Consider the following 22,830-nt stretch of genomic DNA (forward strand, 5'->3'; position numbering starts at 1 on the left):
AGATGCGACTTCCGGTGTCGTCGTCGGCCATTTTGGTGCCCATAGATGGGCAGGGCGACACCAGAAGTTGCGTTGACGCACTTCCGGTCATGCGTAGAAGCTACTTTTGAAGCCGGCGGTGGCCATTTTTTGTGCCCATAGAAGGGCAAAGCGACACCAAAAGTTACGTCGACGCAACTTCCGGTGTCACACGGCTGCCGGTCCCAGATTCTGCAGTCCGGGACTTGGAAGGTAAGCCCTCGCCCCGCTGGATTGAACCACCTTCCGAGGTCCTCCTGAAACTCCCAAGCATTTCCTTGGCACAGGCCTCCCCGAAGCTCTCGAGAGGCTGGTCATATTGGGCGCCAGCAGCCAACCGGTCTAACCGTTGGCTCCTATTGTACCAGCTAGGTCACAGAAGGCTGAACTCTGTCCAAGGTGATACCTGTTTAAGGGCTCAAGCTCTACTTTCATGCCACAGGGATGTTCAAGCCCACTATGAGCAAAGAGGCCCACAGTCAGAGCTGCTTATAAGAAGAGCCAGGATCAGACCAAAGGAGGCCCAACTAGTCCAGCATCCAGCTTTCACAGGGGGCAACCAGATGCCCCCAAGGGAAACCCACAAGCAGGAATGAGCTCAGTAGGCCTCTCCCCACTTGAGCTCCCCAACAGCTGGTGTTCAGAGGTGTGCCGCCTCCCCCACTGGAGGCCGCCATGGCTAGTAGCCATTGATAGTCTTATCCCATTGATAGCTCAATGCTCCCTTCCTCCTTCCAGCTCCACAGAGCTCAGCCCTGCCTCAGATTCAGTCAGAGGGCCCGTTGCTAGCTTCGCTGTACCTCTCGCGATGACAAGTGATGGAAGATGTCCTGGATCTCCACCCCACGCTCTACGTCCTTCACTGTCTCAAAGGCGGAGGTGATCAGGTTCTGGGTCATCACCTCCAGGTCCTTGATGCCAGCGCGGAAGCTGATGCCCCCAGGGATTCACAGAGAGAAGGGAGAGAACGTTGGAAGGAGAAGGTAGAGTGCAGTGCCCTGACTGGGAACAGCAGGCTCTGCCTCGGGAGATGCTATGCTTGCCTCCTCGGTATCCTCTGCTCCCTCCCTCTTTCTGTACACTGAATGAAGAACCCAAGGGAAGACTTGTCTCCTGCCAGCCCTCCCAGCTCAAGGGCAGCCAGGGGGATCTCTCACCGGTTGAAGTCCTCATGCCAAGAAGTGTTCTTCACATCCAGGATTCCCCCCTTCACGTTGCGGAGATTGCCGAGGTACTTGTTGAAGGTCTCCTCAATCTCCAGCAGGCTCCTGGTCATCTGGGGTCCACGCTGGCCAAAGAAGCAGGGCAGCGGGGTCTGCTTGCCGTCTTCCCAGCGCGCAAAGTGCTGCTGGCTCTCGCAGACCTATTGGGCAGACATAAAATTCCTAACCCAAACGTACCGCTCCTCATGGACATTTCTCTGCCCTCCAGGGGAAGGCTAAAGCCTAGGGAGATCCCCTGTCAGGCAACCTGATGCTTTGGGCAGATCCCAAATCACACAGGCCTAGGGTACCCCGCAAAAGACCCAGCCCAGTTATCAAAGCCGCATGCACCCACAGATATTTGCAAATGGAGAGAGCAACAGGGGACACATCAGAGAATGAATGAATTTCTGAGACCAGAACTTCTGCTATGACATCCCACATACCTCCAGGAGGTCCTTGCAACGCTGGACAAAGGCATCGACCTGGGCAAAAATGCTGGTCTGGTCCAGTACCCAGCCCTTCCCAGAAAGCCTGTGGGAGGAGTCGCATAGTTAGGAGCAGGGCCGTCTTAAGCGCCCCTGGCGACGTGGTGCGCCAGATCTCTCCGTCGCCCTCCCGCCCTGTTTCCCAGCGCGGTGGGCGGGTGGGCGCTGCACTCTGCGCAGCGGGTGGGCGGGCAGGCACAGCGCGATCTCTCCGGCGCCCTCCCACCCTGTTTCCCAGCACGGTGGGTGGGTGGGCGCAGCGCGCAGCGGACCAGTCGGCCGGCCAGCGGGCGGGCGCAGCTCGTGGCGCCCTCCTGACAGGCCGGCGCCGTGGTGCCCTGCGCCACCCAGCCTGCACGTAGGGCCGGCCCTGGTTAGGAGAACAGACGAGTTTTGTCATGTTCGGGGGTCAGGGGTCCTCATTCCCACCCAGCCTAAGGGGCTGCCCATACAAGTAGGGGGCATACAGGGGTCAGAAACCAGATGAGGGTGCATCTAGTGAACATAAAGATCTAGAAAAAAAACGCAAAAGGCAATAGAACCTTTCCCAAGACAGAGTCCAAGCATATTGGGAAAGAACACAGAAGCTGAAAGATAGCCAGCCGGTCACCCCCTGTTTGTCTTTCTCTCTCCCCCACCCCTTCCCACCCACCCCCGCAGGCAAGAGGGTTCTGGAGAAATCATCTAATCAAAGAGCTCTGGGAACATGCGAGATCCTCGCCCCAGGAGCACGGCTTGAGTGCCTAATCCAGGCCTGGCCGTGCCTGCCTTGCATCAGAGCCGCTCGCATGTTAAATGTCTTTATATCTTTTACGATATTGATCCAGCCCCACTAATTTGAATTTGAAGCAGACAAGTAACACTTAGACTTAATTGTCAAGGACCAGGCACCCACTTAAGCCTGACATCCCTAATCATAATGATAGATTATGTTGCATTATTTCTGAAGTACAGCCAGGAGAATCGGGGAACGGGAGAGACAGCCAGGGCCAGAACGGAAGCCGGAGAAGCCAGGGATCAGCTGACACTGGGATCCGGGTGAGGGGCAAGCAGGGGGCCTTACTAAGCCGCCCCGCACGGCTCCCCTCTTGCTGCAGCTCAAACAATATCCACCCGACAGACACAGAGCAGGCTAGTTCTCCACGGGTCCAGACGACTGGCAGGGAAGCAGCCACTGAAGGACAGGCGAGAGCAGCCTAGGCAGCCTGTGTGGCTGCTTGGAGAACATGGGGGCCATTGCAGAAGGAACAGGCACAGTCAATAAGAGCCTAAGAAGAGCCTGCTGGATCCATTAAGTTCAGCATCCTCACAGTGGCCAACCAGACGCAAGCAGGACAAGAGCTACTCTCCCCTCCTGCAGTTTCTAGCAGCTGGCATTCAGAAGCATCACTGACGAAGAGCACAGGCATTGTGACTAGGAGCCACCAAAAGCCCTCACCTCCATGAACTTGTTGAATCCTCTTTTAAAGGATTGGGGGCTATAATTACTGCCTCCTGCGGGATCTAAGGGATCAAATGGGGGGTGGGGACAGTACGAAATTGTTTAAAGGAAGAGCTGAAAATGGCTTGGGAAGGGCTTGGTTTCCCTGTGGCGTGCACACACATTGCTTTTCTCCAACTGTCGTAGCCTCGGGTCAAATATTTTTGGCAACAGTACATGAAACCTTGCAATCCATTGAACGCTGGTGTATGCGGGGGGTGAGTGCAAGAAGCTGATCCCATTTGCAAACTGCTTTCAGCTCTGCCTATTGTCAGGGGAAGCTGCCTTTTCCATAGCTGCCAAGTTTTCCCCTTTCTCGCGAGGAAGCCTATTCAGCATAAGGGAATTTCCCTTAAAAAAAGGGAGAACTTGGCAGCTATGGCCTTTTCCTGAGTCAGACCACTGGTTCATCTAGCTCAGTATCATCTACACAGCTCTCCAGCATAGCTGCCAAGTCTCCCGTTTTCTCCCGGAAACCCCCGTTTTTCCAGCTGTCCCCAGCAGAAAAAACGGATTTTTTTGTTTTTTCCCAGTTTATTCTGGCGTGGCGGCCATTTTGGAACTGGGCGGAGCATGCTCAGAAGTGAGTTTTGATGCTACTCTGCCCAGTTCCAAAATGGCTGCAGTGCGACTTCTGGTGCGGCAGCCATTTTGGAACTGGGCACAGCAGCATCAAAAGTCACTTCTGAGCATGCTCCGCCCAGTTACAAAATGGCCGCCGCGCTACATCCGGTATGCTAATTTCGGTCCGGTCCCTTATTTTTCAGAGAGGAACTTGGCAGGTATGCTCTCCAGGGTTTCAGACAGTTAATCTCTCCAAGTCCTACCTGGAGATGTTGGGGATTCAACCTAGGACCAAAGGAGATGCTATAAGCCCTGGGACATGGGCCTTCCCTTTCTTTTGTGGCTCCTCAGCTCCATGCTGCGCAAAGGCGGCACAGAACTGCTTCCTTGCCAGGCAGGGGACCCTGCCCAACCTCAGCTCTCCCCAGGCCTCCTGTCCCTAGAATGGACACAAGCCAATGCCAGGAGGTCATCTGACACAGCAGGAAGACCAAGAGAGCCAGAGCATGGAGGGAGTTGGCTGGGGGTATCTTTCAGGCAAGAAGGAGGGCAATGGGCCTCAAATACAGCACGATTGAAAGCGGTCCATGAGGAACAGGACTTCCGGGGGAGGATCTTGGCAGACTGAACACCTTCTGTCAGCAGGTTGCTGGTCGAGATTATTACACGGTGATTGATGATAACCAGGCATACATTTGGCTATCAAATTCACTCTAGAGATAACAGTGAGCAGGAGATTAACCTCTGGTGCTCTGAAAAAGCAGTGTTATACTTCAAGAGACCAAGAAGCTGTCAGTTCCTGGGAACATGGACAGGGGTAAATGACTTATGAGCGGAGGAATAAACATCTTGCACAAAGCCACATGAGAGCCCTAATGGGCATAGGGTCTGCAAAAACCCTCCCTTTCTGTAATGATATCTGAGATGGTTATAATTTATGACTGAGAGAGGTTTCTCTGTCTGCCAGTGGAAATTTAAATCTGGTGGGCAAGCTACTTTCTGGGTTTAAAAAGAGTCAGTCATTAAACCACTGAAGGCAGAAGAAAAAGCATGCTCAAATTGTTTGAGCCAAGGAAGTTTTAAGGGGGTGTTAAGAACTTTGATTTATTTATTTATTTATTTAAATTCTGTTTTCAGAACCAAAGTGTTGCCTCGAAATCAAAAGTAACTTTGCCACTCCATGCCTCCTTAGTGGGAAAGCAATGTGTTTTGAAAAGAGATAATGTTGAGAAGAATTTAAAGTGGAGACGGGAGATGTAACGAGACTGAATTGCTAGTATGATAAAGGACATTTGGTCTTGCAAATACAGTACACTGTTGGACATTCCAGTGACCGTTGGCATCCTTCAGCAAATGTTCCAGGTCAGCAGCCTGACACGGTATAAGGCAGCCCATTTGTTCCCAGCTCAACACCCACTGCCAGCCGAAGGCCTCTTACTTGTTGTGCATAAAAGCAGCGTGCTGGTAGCTGTCCTTCCAAGAGGACATACATGAGATGCAGCCATGGAGAGTCTGCCGGGTAGAGTTGATGTAGCCCTCAAAGAGCCGGTCCAGGGAGATGTCTTTGCAGCACATCTGGATAATTTTGTTGCTCATCTATAATAACAATAACAATAACAATTTATTATTTATACCCCGCCCATCTCGCTGGGTTTCCCCAGCCACTCTGGGCGGCTTCCAACAGAAAAATAAAATAAAATAATCTATTAAACATTAAAAGCTTCCCTAAACAGTGCTGCCTTCAGATGTCTTCTAAAAATCTGGTAGTTGTTTTTCTCTTTGACATCTGATGGGAGGACGTTCCACAGGGCGGATGCCACCGCCGAGAAGGCCCTCTGCCTGGTTCCCTGCAACTTGGCTTCTCGCAACGAGGGAACTGGCAGAAGGCCCTCGGTGCTGGACCTCAGTGTCCGGGCAGAATAATGGATGGAGACACTCCTTCAGGTATACTGGACCGAGGCCATTTGGGGCTTTAAAGGTCAGCACCAACACTTTGAATTGTGCTCGGGAACGTACTAGGGAGAAGTCAGGAGAGGTCACTTCAGCACCACCTCCGAGTTAATCCTTAGGGCCACGAACATCTAACCTGTGGCTGGACTCCATCACTCATCGGCTCCAGTCCACATGACCAATGGTCAGGGATGATGATAATTGTAGTCCAACAACAGCAATTGGAAAGTTACAGATTAGCTACCACTGTTTTAGACAAACCTTGAAAAACAACTGATATTGCCCAATGTTCCCATATGGCATTTCCCCTCTCATATATGTTACCAAGCCTGCCCATGTCCCTTATCACATGTTACATGCTAACTCGTGTATCTCCACATGATAACACAGAGATGTGATTTTGAGATCTTTTATCCAGAGTAATTTATTTGATTTTTATTTAAAAGCATTTATATTTCAAATATCTCTTGAGCAATTGTGGCGTATTTCAGGAAGTTGCACCGCACCCCAGGTAATTACTTCAGTTACTTGGGGGTTGGGGAAGGTAATAACCCAGAGCCAGAGAAGTGGGTTTGAAAGAAGAGATGTTCATCATTACAAACACCAGAATGGCATTAAGGAATAAAACAGAAAATGAAATAGAAGAGTAACTTGGTTAGGAAAATTGTACAAGAAGAAGAGAAGAGTTTGGATTTGATATCCCGCTTTATCACTACCCAAAGGAGTCTCAAAGCGGCAAACATTCTCCTTTCCCTTCCTCCCCCACAACAAACACTCTGTGAGGTGAGTGGGGTTGAGAAACTTCAATAAGTGTGACTAGCCCAAGGTCACCCAGCAGCTGCATGTGGAGGAGCGGAGACGCGAACCCGGTTCCCCAGATTACGAGTCTACCGCTCTTAACCACTTCACCACAAGGCTTAACCATCCTACTCTTTCCTGGACCAACAGCATACACTTAGCTTGCTTCTAGGATAGAGACAGGCAGACAAGCAGCCTGAAGGGGAGAGCTTGGCTAGACATAGTGTACCAGGGAAGCTCAGATGCAAAGGATTTGGGCCACACAAGAGCAAAAAGATAGTGAGGTTTGGGATATGGAGAAGAATGGAAGGAACAAAACTTTGACGACCACCAGTTCCAAGGAGAGGAGAAGGAGAGACGGTGAAGGGTTTGGGGTCAGCGCTGTGGAGCAGGTCAGAGCAGCTGGGCATAAATTTTTGTGTGGCTTAGCCTCCCTCAGAGGCCCAGATGGTCTTTTGCTATCTATAAACATTTATGCTGTTATTTTATGCCGAATTTTACAGCTTGCCTTGGATGTTATTTGTACTAGTAAAACCTGTTTAGAAGGAAGGTTCAAAGAGAGAAATGCAGTCCTCACCTTTCTGAACAGTGCTGTGATTCTCTCTCGGGTGTTGTAGTACGGGGAGTTGACCCACACAATTCGGACGAGGCTGATGAGGTGAGGCAGCTTTTCGGGGATGTTTTGGGGGCGAAGGGTGGCTAGCTCCTGGAACGGTTCCTTCAGGATGGAGAGGAATCGGAGGTTTGACTGGGCCTGCTCTGATCCATCCTGCAAAGCAACCACAAAGAGCAATAGTCAAGGACTGAAGCGGGATCCGTGCCCACACAGGCATGGCTCAACCTCCTCCTGAACCCTTCCCACGAAGGAGAGGCAGACTGGAGGAAGGGCTTGGTGTGGAAGAAACTTAAATCGCCTTTCCTGAGACCATTCTCTCCCTGTGCCCTACCCAACCGCACCCACCTGGATCTGTTTGGCGAGCCGCTGGAAAGGGGTCACATAGGAAGACTTGGAAAAGGCCAGGATGGTTTCAATGTGCTTCACGCCCTGTTGGCAGAGCTGCTTGCTGATTTCGGAGAGGTCTGTACAGCGGTTCCTCCAGAACTCGATCTCTTCCAGAGGGCCTGAGCTCTCTCTGCTCTCCACAGCCTCTTGTGCCCTCAGCACCTCCTTGATCTGCCGGGTCCAGTGAATCATGGATGCTGGAACAACAGCAGCAGCAGCAGCAAATAAAAATAAATTTAAAAAATCAGATGGCCCCCCAGGTCTGCCAAGCTTCAGGAATCAACTCACAGTGTAGGCTCTGGGGCCTTTCACCCCTGTATATATATGCTTTGCCTCAGCACAAAAGGCCCTGACCAGTTTTCATAGTACCGGTAGCAGCAGTTGCCTTGCCTGCCATGTGTGAGGACAGAGAGTGGAGCATAACCCTAAGGTGCTCGGTGAATCTGTGGGGCAGCCACACACGCCTCACCTCAGCACAGAAAAATCCACCACACTGACTAACTGACTAACAGCTTAACATCAAGACATGGTTTGCGTCACCTATGGATCAATGCACTACTACACAGTCAGAAAAGAGAGGAGATCACAGGTTAAGAGTCTCTGGACATGTGTATAAGAACTGGTGCTTCACAAGCGCAGGCCCGTCCTAGCCATAGAGGCTAGTGGCGCAGAGAACCACGGCGCCGGGCGCTGGAGGTGAGCGCAGGGTTCCTGCGATCTGGCCAGGACTGCGCCCAAGCAGCTCTTGCTGGTCCCGCGGTGTGCGCGCTGGTGGCGAAGCTTGACTGAGCGGAACCCAGCGCTGGGGAAACAAGAAGGAGGCGCAGCGCGGAGTCCTCGGAGAAGGAGAGAGGCGCGGCGCAGCCTCTCAGCTAGTGAAGCGCAGTCCTGGCCAGATCGCAGCGCGGAGTCCTCGGAGGTGGCCTCCCGCTGCTGCCGCGGTCCGCTTGGCACTCCCGGGCCCTTGGAGAGGCTCTGGAGGGGGGCTCTGGAGGGACCTAGCACCAGGGCGCTGGATGGGCTTAAGACGGCCCTGCACAAGCGCCTAAAACACTTTAATCGCTGCAGTGCTTGAGCAGGAGTGGAGTGTGGAGGGACCTCGTGGAGTGTCTGCTAGAGAGAGAGAGAAGATCTGTCTCCACTCTGGAAAGCAGAAAAAGAATTCTGGGGTATATCATGCTATGGCTCCCTATGAGTCCCCTGGGTGGAGAATATACTCTTATACAAAGAGACAGGGTGAGTCACACAGAAATCAGGCATGTTCCTTGGGAGGGAGGGTCGAGGTCCCTCCAAGAGTACCTGATGCCATTTGCCTTCATTCTGTGTGAACGCACACTGTTTTGAGCCATTGCGGCGCTGTCGGGGCTTTGATGTTTTTAGAACCGCATCGCTCTCCTCCTGTACGTCAGAAAGGAGAGGAAAACGCGGCAAATTCTTTGTCCCAGCCATTCTGCACACGAGGCCCTGACACTCGCCTAAATGCGCCGTCATCCCTGCTCTTTAATATGGGACTTTGGCTGCTGCGCCTGGGCTCGTGCAGAAATTACCTTCTACTTTGCGGTCTGTCGTCTGATAGATCCCAAATGCATCGTGTCCAAGTGCATTCTGGGGGAAAGCTAAGAGGAGGGGGCCCTGCAGGTCTGAATCATAAAAGGGGCTCCCCTGGCTGCGGAAAGAGGGGGGCCCAAGGCTTCCAGGTGCACGAGAACCCCCAGAAGAGGAAATTGCCGAAAGGAGCCGCAGGGCCTCAGTTGTGGGGAGAGTTTGTGGCACCTGAAGCTCACCAAGTTTACTGCCTTCCCCCCTGCTCCTGGAATGGAAGAGGCTAATAGCTAGAGAGCAGCCATCTAGGAAGAGTTAGCATCGCAGCGTGGAAGCTGCAGTCTCTGTGCCAAATTACAGGGGTAAGACAATCACACAGCCCAGGGATTAGAATAGCCAAGTATCTCTAAGTGCTTGATAACAGCTGAGGTTTTAGTCACACAAGAGACGACCCCAAGGTAGCCAATTGGATGCTTAACCCAAGCATGCATTGCCATGCAAAATATCCAGCCATGGGAAGATTTTAATGCGCACGGCGAACATTGCAGGCTGGGCGCTGCCAACCGCACAGGCCTCTCATTATGGGACAATCATGTGAATTTCAAATCCTCCATCTGTCTATGGCAGTGGGGGATTTCTTCATAATGCTTTTAAACTTTGAAAAGAGGCATGCTCCACTTTTATGCTGGGGGGGGGGGAATTCCTGTACTCAAATTCAGAGATAATACAGGGCACAAGATGAACGAGTTGTCTCCCTTTGTGCTTTGTGTGTGTGCCTGTGTTTTAAAACCTACAAAATCGAGAATAAGAACGTTCTGGAGTCTATTCCCACCCCCCACGCCCAAATGAGCTTGGGCCGTATTGAAGTGCTGTGGCGTTCAATCCAAAAAACGGGTCAATTAATGCCTGTTGTTACTAAAAGGCCTTTTTATTTTCCTTTGTTGCAAAAAGCCAACGGTAATGGCAATTTATGCAACGCCACAAGCGAGGCAGAGCGAACAAGGAGCTGCCTCTCCTGGATGCCAGAAGAAAGCCAAAGGCAGCGACAGCCAGGAAGCGCAAGCCGCTTCACCCGTGTTGGGGCAGGAGAGGCCTGCGGGAGGTCATGTGTACATGAACGGCAGTGGGGAACTGCAGCCAGGCCCAGATCCCCCGAGGGATGGCACTCTTATGACAATATATCCCCAACCTGCTCCTTCCAAAGGTTTTGGACTACAGCTCCCATCAGCCACAGACAGCTATGGCTGATGGGAGTTGTAGTCCAAAACATGTAGAGGCAGGCTGCTGGCCGACACTAAAAATACACATCTGTGTCATTTATTTTTATACACACAAGAACATTTTGTGGGCCCACACCTTCAGAACAGGATGTCTGACATGTCCCTCACACAGTACAGAGGCAGAGGGCCCAGCAGGCTCCCCTAGTGGGCGTCCTCTGCCATTTGCATATGGAAGAAAAGGACTGAACAACCCCTGGTGAGGCGCACCTTTGCCAGGCTCTGCTTTATTATTCCTAATAGAGACACACACACGCTGCATAATTCAGTCAACATCTTTTCCCCTTGTCCGTAACGAGATGTTCAATTGAATTTGCGCAGGGCGGAACAAACGAGCCGCTGCGCCAGATCTGACTGGTGACTTCTCTCGCCGGCGCTTCAGCCTTTCTTTTCTTTTTTCTGCCTGCGGGGCAGTAACAGAACCAGCACCCCCTGGGAGATGAAAAGGGGGCGAGACGCGGCTGGGGCAATGGGATGACGGGACGGGCCCAGAGAGACAAGCCGCACAAGATGGCGGCGGGCCGCGGGCCTGTCTCTTCAAACACAGGAGGCTCAGTTCAAAGCACAAAAGGAAGGACCACATGGGGGTGCCGTGCGCCCCCCACCCCCAGAGGCTTTTCTCCCTGCAACCCGTGCCCCTGAGGTAATTTCTCCTTCAACTTGGCTCCAAAACCAGAAGTACTGGAGGAGAACAGCTGAGGGAGAAATTACCTCAGGGCACCACTGCATAGGGAAAGCGGGGTGCGATATACTCGGAGTCGAGAGTGAATTTCATGCTCTTTATTCAGCTCGTAGTCATCAAGGAGAAGAAGAGAAGAAGAATGCCCTTTTCCCAAAACCATCTGCTTATATACATTATTTACACAATGGGCTTTGTGTGATTGGCTACTTCTGGGCTACACCTGTGGGCCAATCAGGTTGCAGATTCACTTTTTCATGGGCGTACCCAGGATCAAAACTAGGGGGGGCAAGGGGAGGGGCCAAGGCATGGAAGGGGAGGGGCCACAAAGTGGGCGGGGAAAGTGCAGTCAGAGGCGCCAGGCTGATGGGCAGAGGCGGAGCACAGCCCGACAGAGCGCACCGTGACGCGACCTCCCTCCAGCTGGGAGATTGAGAGAGAGATCGAGAGAGAGAGAGAAAGAGAGATCTGGAACCGCGCAGACGCCCCTCTCTCCTTGCGACCCTGTTCTCAGCAACTGCCGACCCCTGCACGGTTTTGCATGCGGGCAGATGACGGAGCCAAGCTCCTCCCGCTGCCTCGCGATGGCCCAATCGAAAAGACCCTGGCCAAAGGCGGGCGCCTTTGTCACAGAGAGGAAAGCTGGGGAGGTGCCGGCAATAGTGCAGCCGCCGCTGCGCCAGGAAAGGGGGCAGCAAGGCAGGAGTTCGCCAGGGCAGGAAGGCCCCCCTGCCGTGCTCCCTGGTTCCCCGCCGTGCATGGCTTTACCTGAGGGCGTGACGGGGAGCTGGAGGGAGAGCGCGGCGCGACGGGCGGGAACGGCGAACTCGCGCTCCGCTGGGCTGTGCCCCTCCCTAGAAGCAGGGCTGGTGGGCGGAGACAGAGCCCAGCCCAGCCCAGCGGAACGCGAGTTTGGCGTTCCCGCCCGCCGCGCCGCGCTCTCTGGTTCCCTGCCGCGCTTGGCCTTGCCTGAGGGCGTGACGGGGAGCTGGAGGGAGAGCGCGGCGGGCGGGAACGGCGAACTCGCGCTTCGCCGGGCTGTGCCCCTCCCTAGAAGCAGGGCTGGTGGGCGGAGGCGGAGCCCAGCCCAGCGGAGCGCGAGTTCGGCGTTCCCGCCCACCGCGCCGCGCTCCCTGGTTCCCCGCCGTGCTTGGCCTTGCCTGAGGGCGCGCCGGGGAGCTGGAGGGTGCGGCGCGGCGCGGCGGGAATGGCGAACTCGCGCTCCGCCGGGCTGTGCTCCGCCTCTGCCCACCAGCCCTGCTTCTAGAGTAGGGCAGCTGCCCTAACTTGCCCCGTGGTGGGTACGCCCTTGAGACTGCTGATTATGGATCCTATTGTTCTATGATTCAGCTCAGTACATAACACGGGGGGACAGTTATGATGCCCCCAACCTGTCGTATGGCCATAAGTGGCAGTTCGGCCAATGTCTTTTCCGCATTTAAGGCCAGCTCTGGTTCAGTTCTCAAGCCTCTCTTGGGCTCTGCAAGCCCCAGTTTCACTCCAAACTCTGGGAGTGTGGGAAAGAAAATGCCCTCCAACCCAAGAATGTCACTCAAAATGCACTAAGAGAGGTTACAAGAAGTTCCTGAGCAAAGGGGTGGAGAGGAGAGAGAGAGAAATATATATATTATAGGGTTTTTCTCTCCTCTCTGCCCTGAGGCAGATGAATAGGCTGGAGCAGGCAGGTCGTGGCCTTCCCCTTAAGGCACAGAGAGGGACCCTGGCAAGATAAGGAAAACAAAGGACAGAACAAGCCTCTCAAAGCGTCCCATACCCTGAAGGCTCAAGATGGGTAATGTGCCCATTAAAAACAGCAGTAAAATGAAACCAAGTCCTGTGCATTTTTAACACCCAGAATAGCAAAGGTGTCCCTTGCTGCTTTCCAGGGGCTGTGCTCTGGCTAAACAAATAAAATAGGTGTTCTGGGCTGAGCAGCAGGGACTAAGTTCTGCTGAGCAGAAGAACTGTTTTGAGCAGCAGAACTTCTGAGCAGCAGAACTTCTGAGCAGCAGAACTTCCTGACAGTAAGAGCTGTTCGGCAGTGGAATTTGCTACCAAGGAGTGTGGTGGAGTCTCCTTCTCTGGAGGTCTTTAAGCAGAGGCTTGACAGCCATATGTCAAGAATGCTTTGGTGGTGTTTCCTGCTTGGCAGGGGGTTGGACTGGATGGCCCTCGTGGTCTCTTCCAACTCTATGATTCTATAACAAATGGAGGGCATAAACCATTTGTATTTCGGAGAGCAGCCCTTTGAAATCTGCAGGATGCCAACTGGGGCAGGTTCAGGAGCAGTGGCCAGACCTGGGGTGAAGAGATCCCATGAAGGAATAAGCTGTGTCACAGCTAGCTGCCTTACATTGAGTTCAACCATCAGACCACCTTGCTCAATGTTGCCACTTCTGCCAAAAAGCACAAGCTCCATTCTGCTTGTCATGAAACATGACAACTAAGGGTTGATGATATTTGCTCTTCCATGCTTACTGTGATTATTATTTTTAGAGGTCCACATGCGCAGATTAAGAAATACATTTTTGCATGCCCGTAATGGGGTAAAAAAAAGGTAAAAGACGACTATGGGGTTGCGGCGCTCATCTCACTTTCAGACCGAGGGAGCTGGCATTTGTCTGCAGACAGATTTCCGGGTCATGCGGCCAGCATGACTAAACCGCTTCTGGTGGAATGGGACACCGTGACGGAAACCAGAGCGCACGGAAACGCCATTTACCTCCCCGCTGCAGCGGTCCCTATTTATCTACTTGCACTGGGACGGAGCAACGGGAGCTCACCCCATTGTGAAGATTTGAACCGCCAATCTTCTGATCGGCAGAAATGTTAGTGGAGGGTGGTGTCGTCCTTGAAGGGAGGGGCCAGTAAACGGAAAGATTCAATCGAGGACAACCCACTGGTGTGGATGTGGCACAGCTATGGAAAGACTTCAACTGCGTGCATGTGGACGCAGAACAAATCAAGTCTCAGAGCCCCATTTGTGAGACATTGTCCCAGTCTGGAAACACCCTTAGTGGTGAAAGCAGTGGGCTCCACGTACCTCGAGAACAAAACCACACGCGGTTCTGATTTTGAGATGAAGGGCCAAAGTTCCTCTCCCTCCCACCCCACGTTCTTAGTCTCGAGATTTTTGGTGTGTGCACATTTCCCCGCAGCGTCACCACCACCAGCCCTCTTCCCCCAAAATAATAACAAAAGCAGGATTTTTAATAGACCCGAGGAGAGAAGGTGCTGGAGAGCAGGGAGAAGAATGATTCACCCCCACTAGCATTTTAAACATCAGCCACCTGCCTGTCACAAGACAGCCTTCGGGGGGGAAGGGGGGTGGTGCTGGGAGGAGGGCAAGAAACTGGTATGACACATAATACGTGAGGTTTATAAAATTGTGCATGATGTGCAGAAAGTGAGGAAAAGTGGAACTTTCGTAGGGTCACCCTATGAAACAGATCAGCGGAAGATTCAGAAAAGACAAAAGAAAAGTCCTTCTTCCCATGGGACATAATTTACTTCTGGAACTCACTGCCACAAGATTTCCTGTATCAGCTGGTGGGTAGATGCCCTTTGAGGTGCCTTATGAACGCTTATGACTCAATGAGGTGCAGGGTTGCCTGATGGCTTTGATGGCCATGCAGAAGGAGAAAGCTACCAATGGCTACCCTTCAAGACGGCCATGCAGCGGTCTCCAGGATCAGAAAGCCGGTTGCAGCTGCTGGGCTTTTCTGAGGTTTTTATGGGAGGTCTGTTGACAGCTGTAAGTTGTTGGGAGCTAAAAAGAGGGGGGAGCTATTCCCTCCCAGGTCCTTGGGGTATCCTGGAGGGATCTGGTTGGCCACTGTGAGAACAGGATGCTGGACAAGGTGGAGTCTTGGTATGAGATACACCAGGGCTCTGGTTCTGCAGAAAGGAACCACTTGCTGCGAACAGAATTAGAACATAAACCACAAGATCTCCCATGGTGAGTTCATGAATTGGTTAGCCAGTCTGCGTAAATTCCAGCTCTCTTGAGCAGGCATAGGCAAACTCGGCCCTCCAGATGTTTTGGGACTACAACTCCCATGATCCCTAGCTAATAGGACCAGTGGTCAGGGAAGATGGGAATTGTAGTCCTAAAACATCTGGAGGGCCGAGTTTGCCTATGCCTGCTCTTGAGAGTTCCTCATTCTCTCCCCAAATTATCAGCACTTGCTCCTCAACAGACTGTTCCACCATTCCAGAGAGCGGACAGACAAGTTTGCTTTATTATTTGTTATCTTTGTTGTATTGTTATTTAATAAACTCAAGGGGAATTACTGAAGCACACGAGTGTTACTGCATCTCCCGGATTATGGCGTCTCCATTGCACCTACCAAACCCACAAAGAGGAAGCACTGTGGTGGCCTATGCTGGGCATGAAGTCGAGGAAAGGTTTATGTCTGTCTGAATAGATCAAGTCTCTAGCTCTCATGGGCACAAGGGCAGGAAATGTGCTCGCTTCAAATCCCACCACATGGACTCCAAAACAGATCTCGAAAAGGCTGGTCCTTGGACAGGTGAAAGTCTCCTCAACAAATCGAAGGATCCAAGCAGCGCTTACAGTCAAGGAAAGGAAGTTTCTGCGCCCTGCAGCCATTCTCTTCTCTTCCTGTCTGCTCCCAGGCCTCCTAGACATTCTCTCTCTCCCAGCCTGCACATCTCCCCCAGATCTTGCAAGCAGAGATGGAAAAATGAATGCTCTAATAAGGAATGCTCTAAAAATGCAGAAAAAGTGTGCGTTTGTCATCCCAGTGCCATTGTTTTCTCCATTTGCACGTGCGTGGTGCAGAATTTAGATGGGAGGTGGGGTGGGGGAGTGGAGAGGAGAGGAGCAATTTCAACACCGAGGCAACCCATGAAGGTAGGATGGAGGGCTAGGGAGAGGCCTAACCTGCCCCTGCCTTCCATTTCCTGACAGAAAACGCCTGCAGCAGAACTAATAACCCCACCAAGGGGCCCTGCAGACGTTCACAGCCTGACAAACCCGTTTTCTGTGATTGGGAATGATGGATGCAGCTCATATGCTGCGAGGGGTTAATTCACTTACAGTCCAAGCACTGCTGCTCAGCTGGCAAGCCTCTCGGTCAAGCTTCATCCTCCCCATCAGCCGTCTTCCTCTCCTGCTGATCCTGTTACCACCACTCCCTCCCCCCCCCACCTCCAGGGCCCAAGTCCCCAGAGATCCGCCACTCACTCTCCAGCCGCTGAACCAGGGCTTTGTCCTTCAAGGCCATCTCCGTCTTGATGGTCAGGGACTCGATTGGGATGTAGAGGATGGTGCGGCCCCTCATTTTGGAGCGAGTGTCTAGAGAGGGACAAAGATGGAGAAAGAGTGACAAAGCAGAAAGGCATCGTTCTGGGCAAATTGCTGTTTGTGGGGGTCTTGGAGGGAGGGAGGGAGGGAGGAAAGGAAGGAAGGAAGGAAGGAAGGAAGGAAGGAAGGAAGGGCTCTCTCATAACACACAGAATAGGAAACACTGTTTATGGTTCCTCAGCAGGGCGCCAATAGCATGGGCGTAGGCAGGAGGGGACAGTTGCCCCCCCCAGAAGCAGGGCCGCTGGCCAGCCTGCCCCGCTGCCCGCCGCCGCCCGGTGCCGTCTCCCTTCTCCCTGGCTGGCTGTGGGGCGGGTGGAGGGAAAGCCCCAGAGCCGCACAAAGCGTTTGGCTGGCTTTCCCTCCGCCCGCTCCACAGCCAGCCAGGGGGTGCCCCCTGATCCTGGTGCCCCCTCACCCCATGCCTGTCGAGAAGGGGGTGGGAACAGTCCGATTTCGGGCTGATCATGGCGCCCCCTCGCCCCTGAACGACCATGGCTTTCCTTGCCCCACTGTGGCCCCTCCCCCCTTGCCTTGGCCCCGCCCCTTGCCCCCCCTAATTTTGATCCTGGCTACGCCCCTGGCCAATAGTCATCGCATTTGACACACCTGCTACCAAACAGCCCTCTCCCTTGACCCAATGTCCCAAGCTGTGTGGGAAAGCAAAACCTCATGGGAGTAATTTATGCAGGTGGCACGTTTAAGCAAATGCGCTCAGCTTCCCTAATAGTAAAAAAATACAGGGATACATTCCAACATGCACAAATTTAAGGGTGACTGGGAAAAAGACCAAGGCACTGAGAAACTCTGCGAGTACAAAGACACTAAGCATAATCGCAGTCGTCTGATGTGTAAACCTAGGCAAAAGGCTGGTTGTTTTCTGTTGGTCAGGTAGACACCCGATAACCCAGGGATGGCCCAAGACATTTTGGCACCAGAGGTGAGCCACAAAATGGTGCCCCACCCCACCCTGGCCAGGGAAGATTTACATCAAGATCAAGAGGGGGGGGGAATAATGATCTTCGTGGGTGGGAGGAGCCCAGCAGCACCTCCTGTTCACCAAGAGATGGCTGTAGAGGTGGCATGGAGGGGGGAGCTACTGAGGAGACAGCAGATCTGGCCTCCAAGCAGCGTGCTACAGTCGTCGCTGCCACTGCAGGCAATGCATTCCTTGGAGAATAGGACAGCCTTCTGTAACCACTAGCTGTGGGCTGTGATGTCAGAGCAGCATCCCACCTGCTCAAATGAAAGGTGCTGGCACTAGAATATTGAGAAAGGGTGCAACTTCTGGGGGAAACCTCCTCTCATGGCCTAAGAACGGGATGGGTAATGAAATATCAGCAGGAAGAGCTCTGAAGGCTGAGAAACTGTGGGCCAGGCAGCAGTGATGATGGGCATTAGGGAGCGTGAGGTGTACTGAATTTCGCGGAGAGATCTGAACTATCCTATAATTTTAGAGTTGGAAGGCACCCAATGGTCATCTAGTCCAATGCAGGAATTGCAGCTAAAGATCCCCAACAGCTGGCCATCCAACCTCTGTTTAAAAACTTCCAATGAAGGAGACTCTGGTGCCCTCGGGGCAGACCATCCCGCTATTGAACCGGCAATTACCACCATGCTCAGCTGGAATCTCCTTTCTTGATCTGGCAAATCTTTAGAGGGAGGTCTTAGTTAGAACTCAGTAAAACGGCAAGCCCAGCCCTACATAAAAGTCAGATCCAGGAAGGGAGGAGACAGCAGGGAGTCCTACCTGTGAGAGAGGTCATAAAGTGGTAGATTTCTGAGAAAAACTCATTCTTTATGCTTTCGGGCCAGGTTGACTTGCGAAAGAGCTGGGGGAGATACACGGCGTTGAGAAGGCGGATCAAGGAATCGATGTAGGGCTTCCGGACAGTGCCAAACTGGACTACCTCGTGGAAGTTCTCTTCCGTGATCTCTGCATTCTCTTGACGGATGAAGTAAGTGAGCTGCTTCTGCTCCTGCAGGGACAAATGCTGAGTTAGAGATGGCAGGATCCTCAGCAGAAACTTATCCTGGTGACCTCCAGCTCTGGGAACAGAGCTTCTAAACTGCCCTGAGTCTAGCCTACCACATATTTCCAGTGCCCAGGACTGGACCGTTGGAGCTGATTGATGCCAGAGTGTCTGCTACAGCACCATAACCGCCACATCCGTCCATAGCACAGGTGCCTGCCGCAGAGACCTGTTCCACAGAGCGGGCAAAATGCCTCCCGAGAACAAATTGGGAGTAGGCAGAGGTTGAGTGGCAGGTTGTCACAAACAAACCATGCAACCTTTAGCTTTTAATTAAGAACTGGATTCCCCACTGCTTTTAGGAAACATGAGCCCGGGGATCTGGGGTAATTTAATCTGAGATACAGAACAGCAAAGAGACCAACCGTCAGAAGCAGAAAGACTGAAACAACGGTAGCCACCTTATGCCCTGTGCAGGGAAACACCCTGTGGGCAAAGGATTAAAATACTCCTGATACCATCTGGACAGTTGGAAACCTACTAATGAAGTATCAAAGGTTGGAAAGGCCCCACTTATTAAGAGGACCGGGGAAATTCAGGATCAGTGGCTATTGCTGATGAAGGCTAGATGGGGCCTTCAGGTTCAAAGGCAGTATATCACTGAATACAGTGGTGCCTCGCTAGACGAAGTTAATTCGTTCCACGGGTCTTTTCTTATAGCGAAAAATTCATCTAGCGAATCCCATAGGAATGCATTGAATTATTATTATTATTTTTTTGCCCATAGGAACGCAATAATTGAATTTCAATGCATTCCTATGGGAAACCGCGATTCGCTGGATGAATTTTTCGTAAAACGCATTCGTCTAGCGAGGCAACCTCCGCTCGAAAAATCCTTTCGTTAAGCAGAAATTTCGTTAAGCAAGGCATTCGTTAAGCGAGGCACCACTGTACTAGGTGCCAAAGGCAAAGAAGAGGGGAAGAGGGCCAAACTCTGCTAGTGGGCTTCCTGGAAGCATGAGGTTGCCACTAGGCTAGATGGATCGGATTCAGCCACAGGGCAGGGTGCTCTTATGCTTTTGCACTGCGGAGGAAACGGCAAACCTTCCCACATTGTTACCCCTCCCAGACACACAGAGGATCCTCTCAGGTGGACCGTGACAGACTGAGCCGAACCAACCTGGTACGGCATGACTGGCTCCACTTTCAAGCCGGCAAAGTCGTCAATGTAGAAGACAAGCATCTGCTGGGTGGGGTCCTTCAGAAACTGATCCATGGCGTCCATGTGCTCCTCTGTCCACATCTCATCTCGGAGGCCAGACAAGGCGATCCGGCTTTCAATGCAGGGATTCTGAATGAAAAGGGAAAGAGGCCAAGCTCAAGCAAGGTGTTCTCAGAGACCGCGTTGGATTGCATCGCCTCCCCCCCATCCCACGTGTTTAGGCGCAGGACTGGGAACCACACAAGCACAGAGCCTGGCCTGCTATTCCAGGGCATCGGATTGAGTCTAAAAGTGTGAGCGGCCACAGGAGATGACACCAGTTCATGGAGGTTGAGGCTGTAGACACCTCCAGTTTAAAAGGCAGCCTGCCTCTGAATCGGAACAAACTAGACAGCATGCAAAAATCGGTGCATGCAATTGTCGCGTCTGGTTCTTGTTCTTTAAATAGCAAGTATTGAAGTGCTGGGGGGGGAGGGGCGTTGCTGATCAGGACAACACCATGCAGGGAGAGCAGGGACTCATTCCCTTCCACTTTGGGGGCAATTTTCATCAGGGCTGTGGGATGCAGGGGGTGGGGGAACGATGAAAAAACACATTTCCCCTCCTGGCATGGTCCTGATCATCCTGCCCTACAGGCTCCTATTTAGGTAACAAAAAAACAAACAAACACATATTTCCCATACCGTTCAGTTTGGCAAGATGCGGGGACAAGCCTCACCCCATAACCTGTCGCTTTCCGCAGTTCGAACCCCCCCACCCCACCCCGACTCAAATGAATCATGCAAGTCACCAGCAGGGCCTGCCTCATGAAAACTGGGAGTCCAAGACTCACAATCTTCTTCCGCCTCCCCTTGTTCAGCCAAACCCCCACCGGGGCACTCAAAGAGGGAGAGAGAAGAGGGCTAATTTGTTAAGATGATTGCAAGACAGTCACTCCAGAGAGCTTCCGCAGATCATGGAGCTCAGTCATTAAAGCAACACAGTTCCAGGCGCAGGGAAAGGTATGCAGGAAAAAGTAAATGGGGGTGGGGAGGGGAGGGGAGGGGAAGAAAATTAAGGGTAGGAACAGTGCAGACTGAAAAGCAGGAAATGGGGAGTTGGGCAGTAGCCACTTTTTGGCCCTGGAGAGAGAAAGTGTATGATTCCCCCCCCCAAAAAAAAACACATATCAAGACTTCTTTTTCTCATCCCCAAGAGATACTCAAAGAAAAACCTGAGAGATCAGGATCAAATTAGCATAACATCTGGCACAGAAGCATAGAGCCAGATGTTCCTAGCCCAAATGTGACAAAATTGTGGATGCAGGCACCCGTCCGCTTTTTGGTCTCCTGTTCAGGGCGTCTCTGTCGGAGGAAGGATTTGGGCCTTGCAACAGCCGGACGTCACCTGAGTCAGAAAGGCAACACTTCCCTCCTGGAAAGGCATCCTCCCCCTTTGGTGTTAACAGCTAGCCAAATGCAGAAGGGAAGTCACATGCAGGGCCAGGAACCTTTGGCATCTGCAGCCTTGGAGAGGGGCAGAAGACGCACAGCCGAGGGGTTTTTTCTGCTGGACTGAGACAGCTGCTTCCGTGACAGAGTGCAGCAGCTGCTTGTCAAGGAAGACACCCGAGTTTGGGATAGAGAAACAAGAGGCAGACAGAGAGAAAAGCACCTGATCCATAACTCTTAAATGCTGAGGGCAAAGAGACCTCCACCTGTTTCAGCCTGCACAGACTTCAGCTACGCAGGAGTAGTTTAAAGTTTTCAAGGGTGGCAAGAGCATCAAAAAGACTGGATCTCTCTCTCACACACACACACACAAGCACAGTCCTTCAAAAGTGGGTCCAGCTGGGAGCTTCTGCCCACCCTTCCTTTTGCGCCTGCTACCGTATGTGAGATCTTCCTTGTGGCAAGGTCACACACACCCGGCTTCCCAACTTACCAAATCCGCCTCTCCCTCCATAGGGCTGGGAGGGATAGCCAAGTCCTCCTGGCTCTCTTCTTCCATCTCGTCCAAGGATGCCGAAGTAACATCTCCTAAGAGGAGGGCAAAAGGCAGAGAAGCAAAAATCAGAAGTGCACCCAAGGACTGTGGTATCTTTGGGGCAGAGGTGGTGCCGGGAGCTCTAAAGCTGGCACAGCAGAAGGGATCTACAGGTCTACACACCTTTCTGACACACTCCTCTCTCTCACACACACAGGCCTTGCTTGTACAGTACCAGGCAAGTAGTTGGGGACAATTCCTGTTGAATCACCAAGTCTGAGGGTTCAAGGAGACCACCTAATGCAGAACACACGCATGCCCCCTCTTGACGAAGGGTCGCCCACCCCAGCCCCAAACAGATCCACCTGGTCAATCCAAACAGTCATCAACACAGCTCTGTAGAAAGACACTCACTCGGGAAGTTTAGCAGGGAAGTTTTAGGAGGAGCCCAGGAAGATGGTGGGTTCATCAAGAGATCTGAGCACTCAATCCTACTAGGGAGGATGAAAGTTTTTTTTATGAGAGCCAGAGTCAAGATGCGCTCTTGAGAGGATGCCTAAGGGCAGAGGTTACCATCAAGTAAAACCCAAGAAGCTGTACACAGAGTCAGGCCATGGGTTCATCTGCACTGTCTACACCAGGGATGTCCAACAGGTCGATTGTGATCTACTGGTAGATCCCCGGGAGGTTTTGGTAGATTGCGGTCGATCGTTGGGTCCTTTTCCTTAGCGTTGCTAAAATCGATTCCGACCCCAACCCCTCGACCCCACCCTCCATTGTTGCATGATCTGCAGAACGCAAGGAGGAGTTAACAAAGTGAAACTGTTTGTTGGTGAGCGGCTGTTCCACCTTTCCCCAAAAAACCCTTAAAATTGGGGCTTTCCTCGTCCCTAAAAAAAGCTGAACAACTTTGACCTGAACCCCCCAAAAACGTGGCTTTCCTTACCAAAAAAAGGCCAACAACTGTGACCTGCACCCCCAAAAAACGGGGGTAGACCATTGCCATTTTTTAATTCTGTAAGTAGACTGCAGTCTCTTGGAAGTTGGCCACCCCTGGTCTACACTAACTGGCAGTCACTATGTCAAGAGAAGAACACAAAGGGCAGTGTGAAAGAGGATGGCTCTCAGGACCGAAAGAATGAGGAGACATGCTGTGTCACTGGGCAGTGGCCCTGGGTCAGTAGCAGAAGCATCACCCCCATGCTCCACAGGGCATTAAGAACAACACCCAGACGCCATCCAGTGTGATGGCGATCAGAAACATCCTCCTAAGAGGATTAGAGGCAGTTTGTGCAGACCTGACACGTCTTCTCAAGAGGTTTGTGGCTGTCCATAAAAAC

General features: G+C 52.3%; 1 protein-coding gene across 2 annotated transcripts in view; it reads right to left on the reverse strand.

Annotated features, from left to right (window-relative positions):
* DNAH2 (dynein axonemal heavy chain 2) overlaps window positions 1-22,830 on the reverse strand; it is a 149,577-nt gene that overhangs the window by 105,525 nt on the left and 21,222 nt on the right. For both annotated transcript variants that reach the window (XM_060281903.2, XM_035134845.3), the window contains exons 3-12: window positions 21,449-21,543; window positions 19,484-19,654; window positions 18,081-18,309; window positions 16,211-16,321; window positions 7,462-7,700; window positions 7,078-7,269; window positions 5,191-5,348; window positions 1,667-1,754; window positions 1,176-1,381; window positions 819-948 (exon numbers count right to left, since the gene is read on the reverse strand). In XM_060281903.2, coding sequence (XP_060137886.2) covers window positions 819-948; window positions 1,176-1,381; window positions 1,667-1,754; window positions 5,191-5,348; window positions 7,078-7,269; window positions 7,462-7,700; window positions 16,211-16,321; window positions 18,081-18,309; window positions 19,484-19,654; window positions 21,449-21,543 — 1,619 coding nt within the window. The remainder of the gene's footprint in view (window positions 1-818; window positions 949-1,175; window positions 1,382-1,666; window positions 1,755-5,190; window positions 5,349-7,077; window positions 7,270-7,461; window positions 7,701-16,210; window positions 16,322-18,080; window positions 18,310-19,483; window positions 19,655-21,448; window positions 21,544-22,830) is intronic.

This window comes from Zootoca vivipara, chromosome 12 (assembly GCF_965207765.1).
Source record: "Zootoca vivipara chromosome 12, rZooViv2.hap1.1, whole genome shotgun sequence".
In the NCBI taxonomy this organism is placed as follows: Eukaryota; Metazoa; Chordata; class Lepidosauria; order Squamata; family Lacertidae; genus Zootoca; species Zootoca vivipara.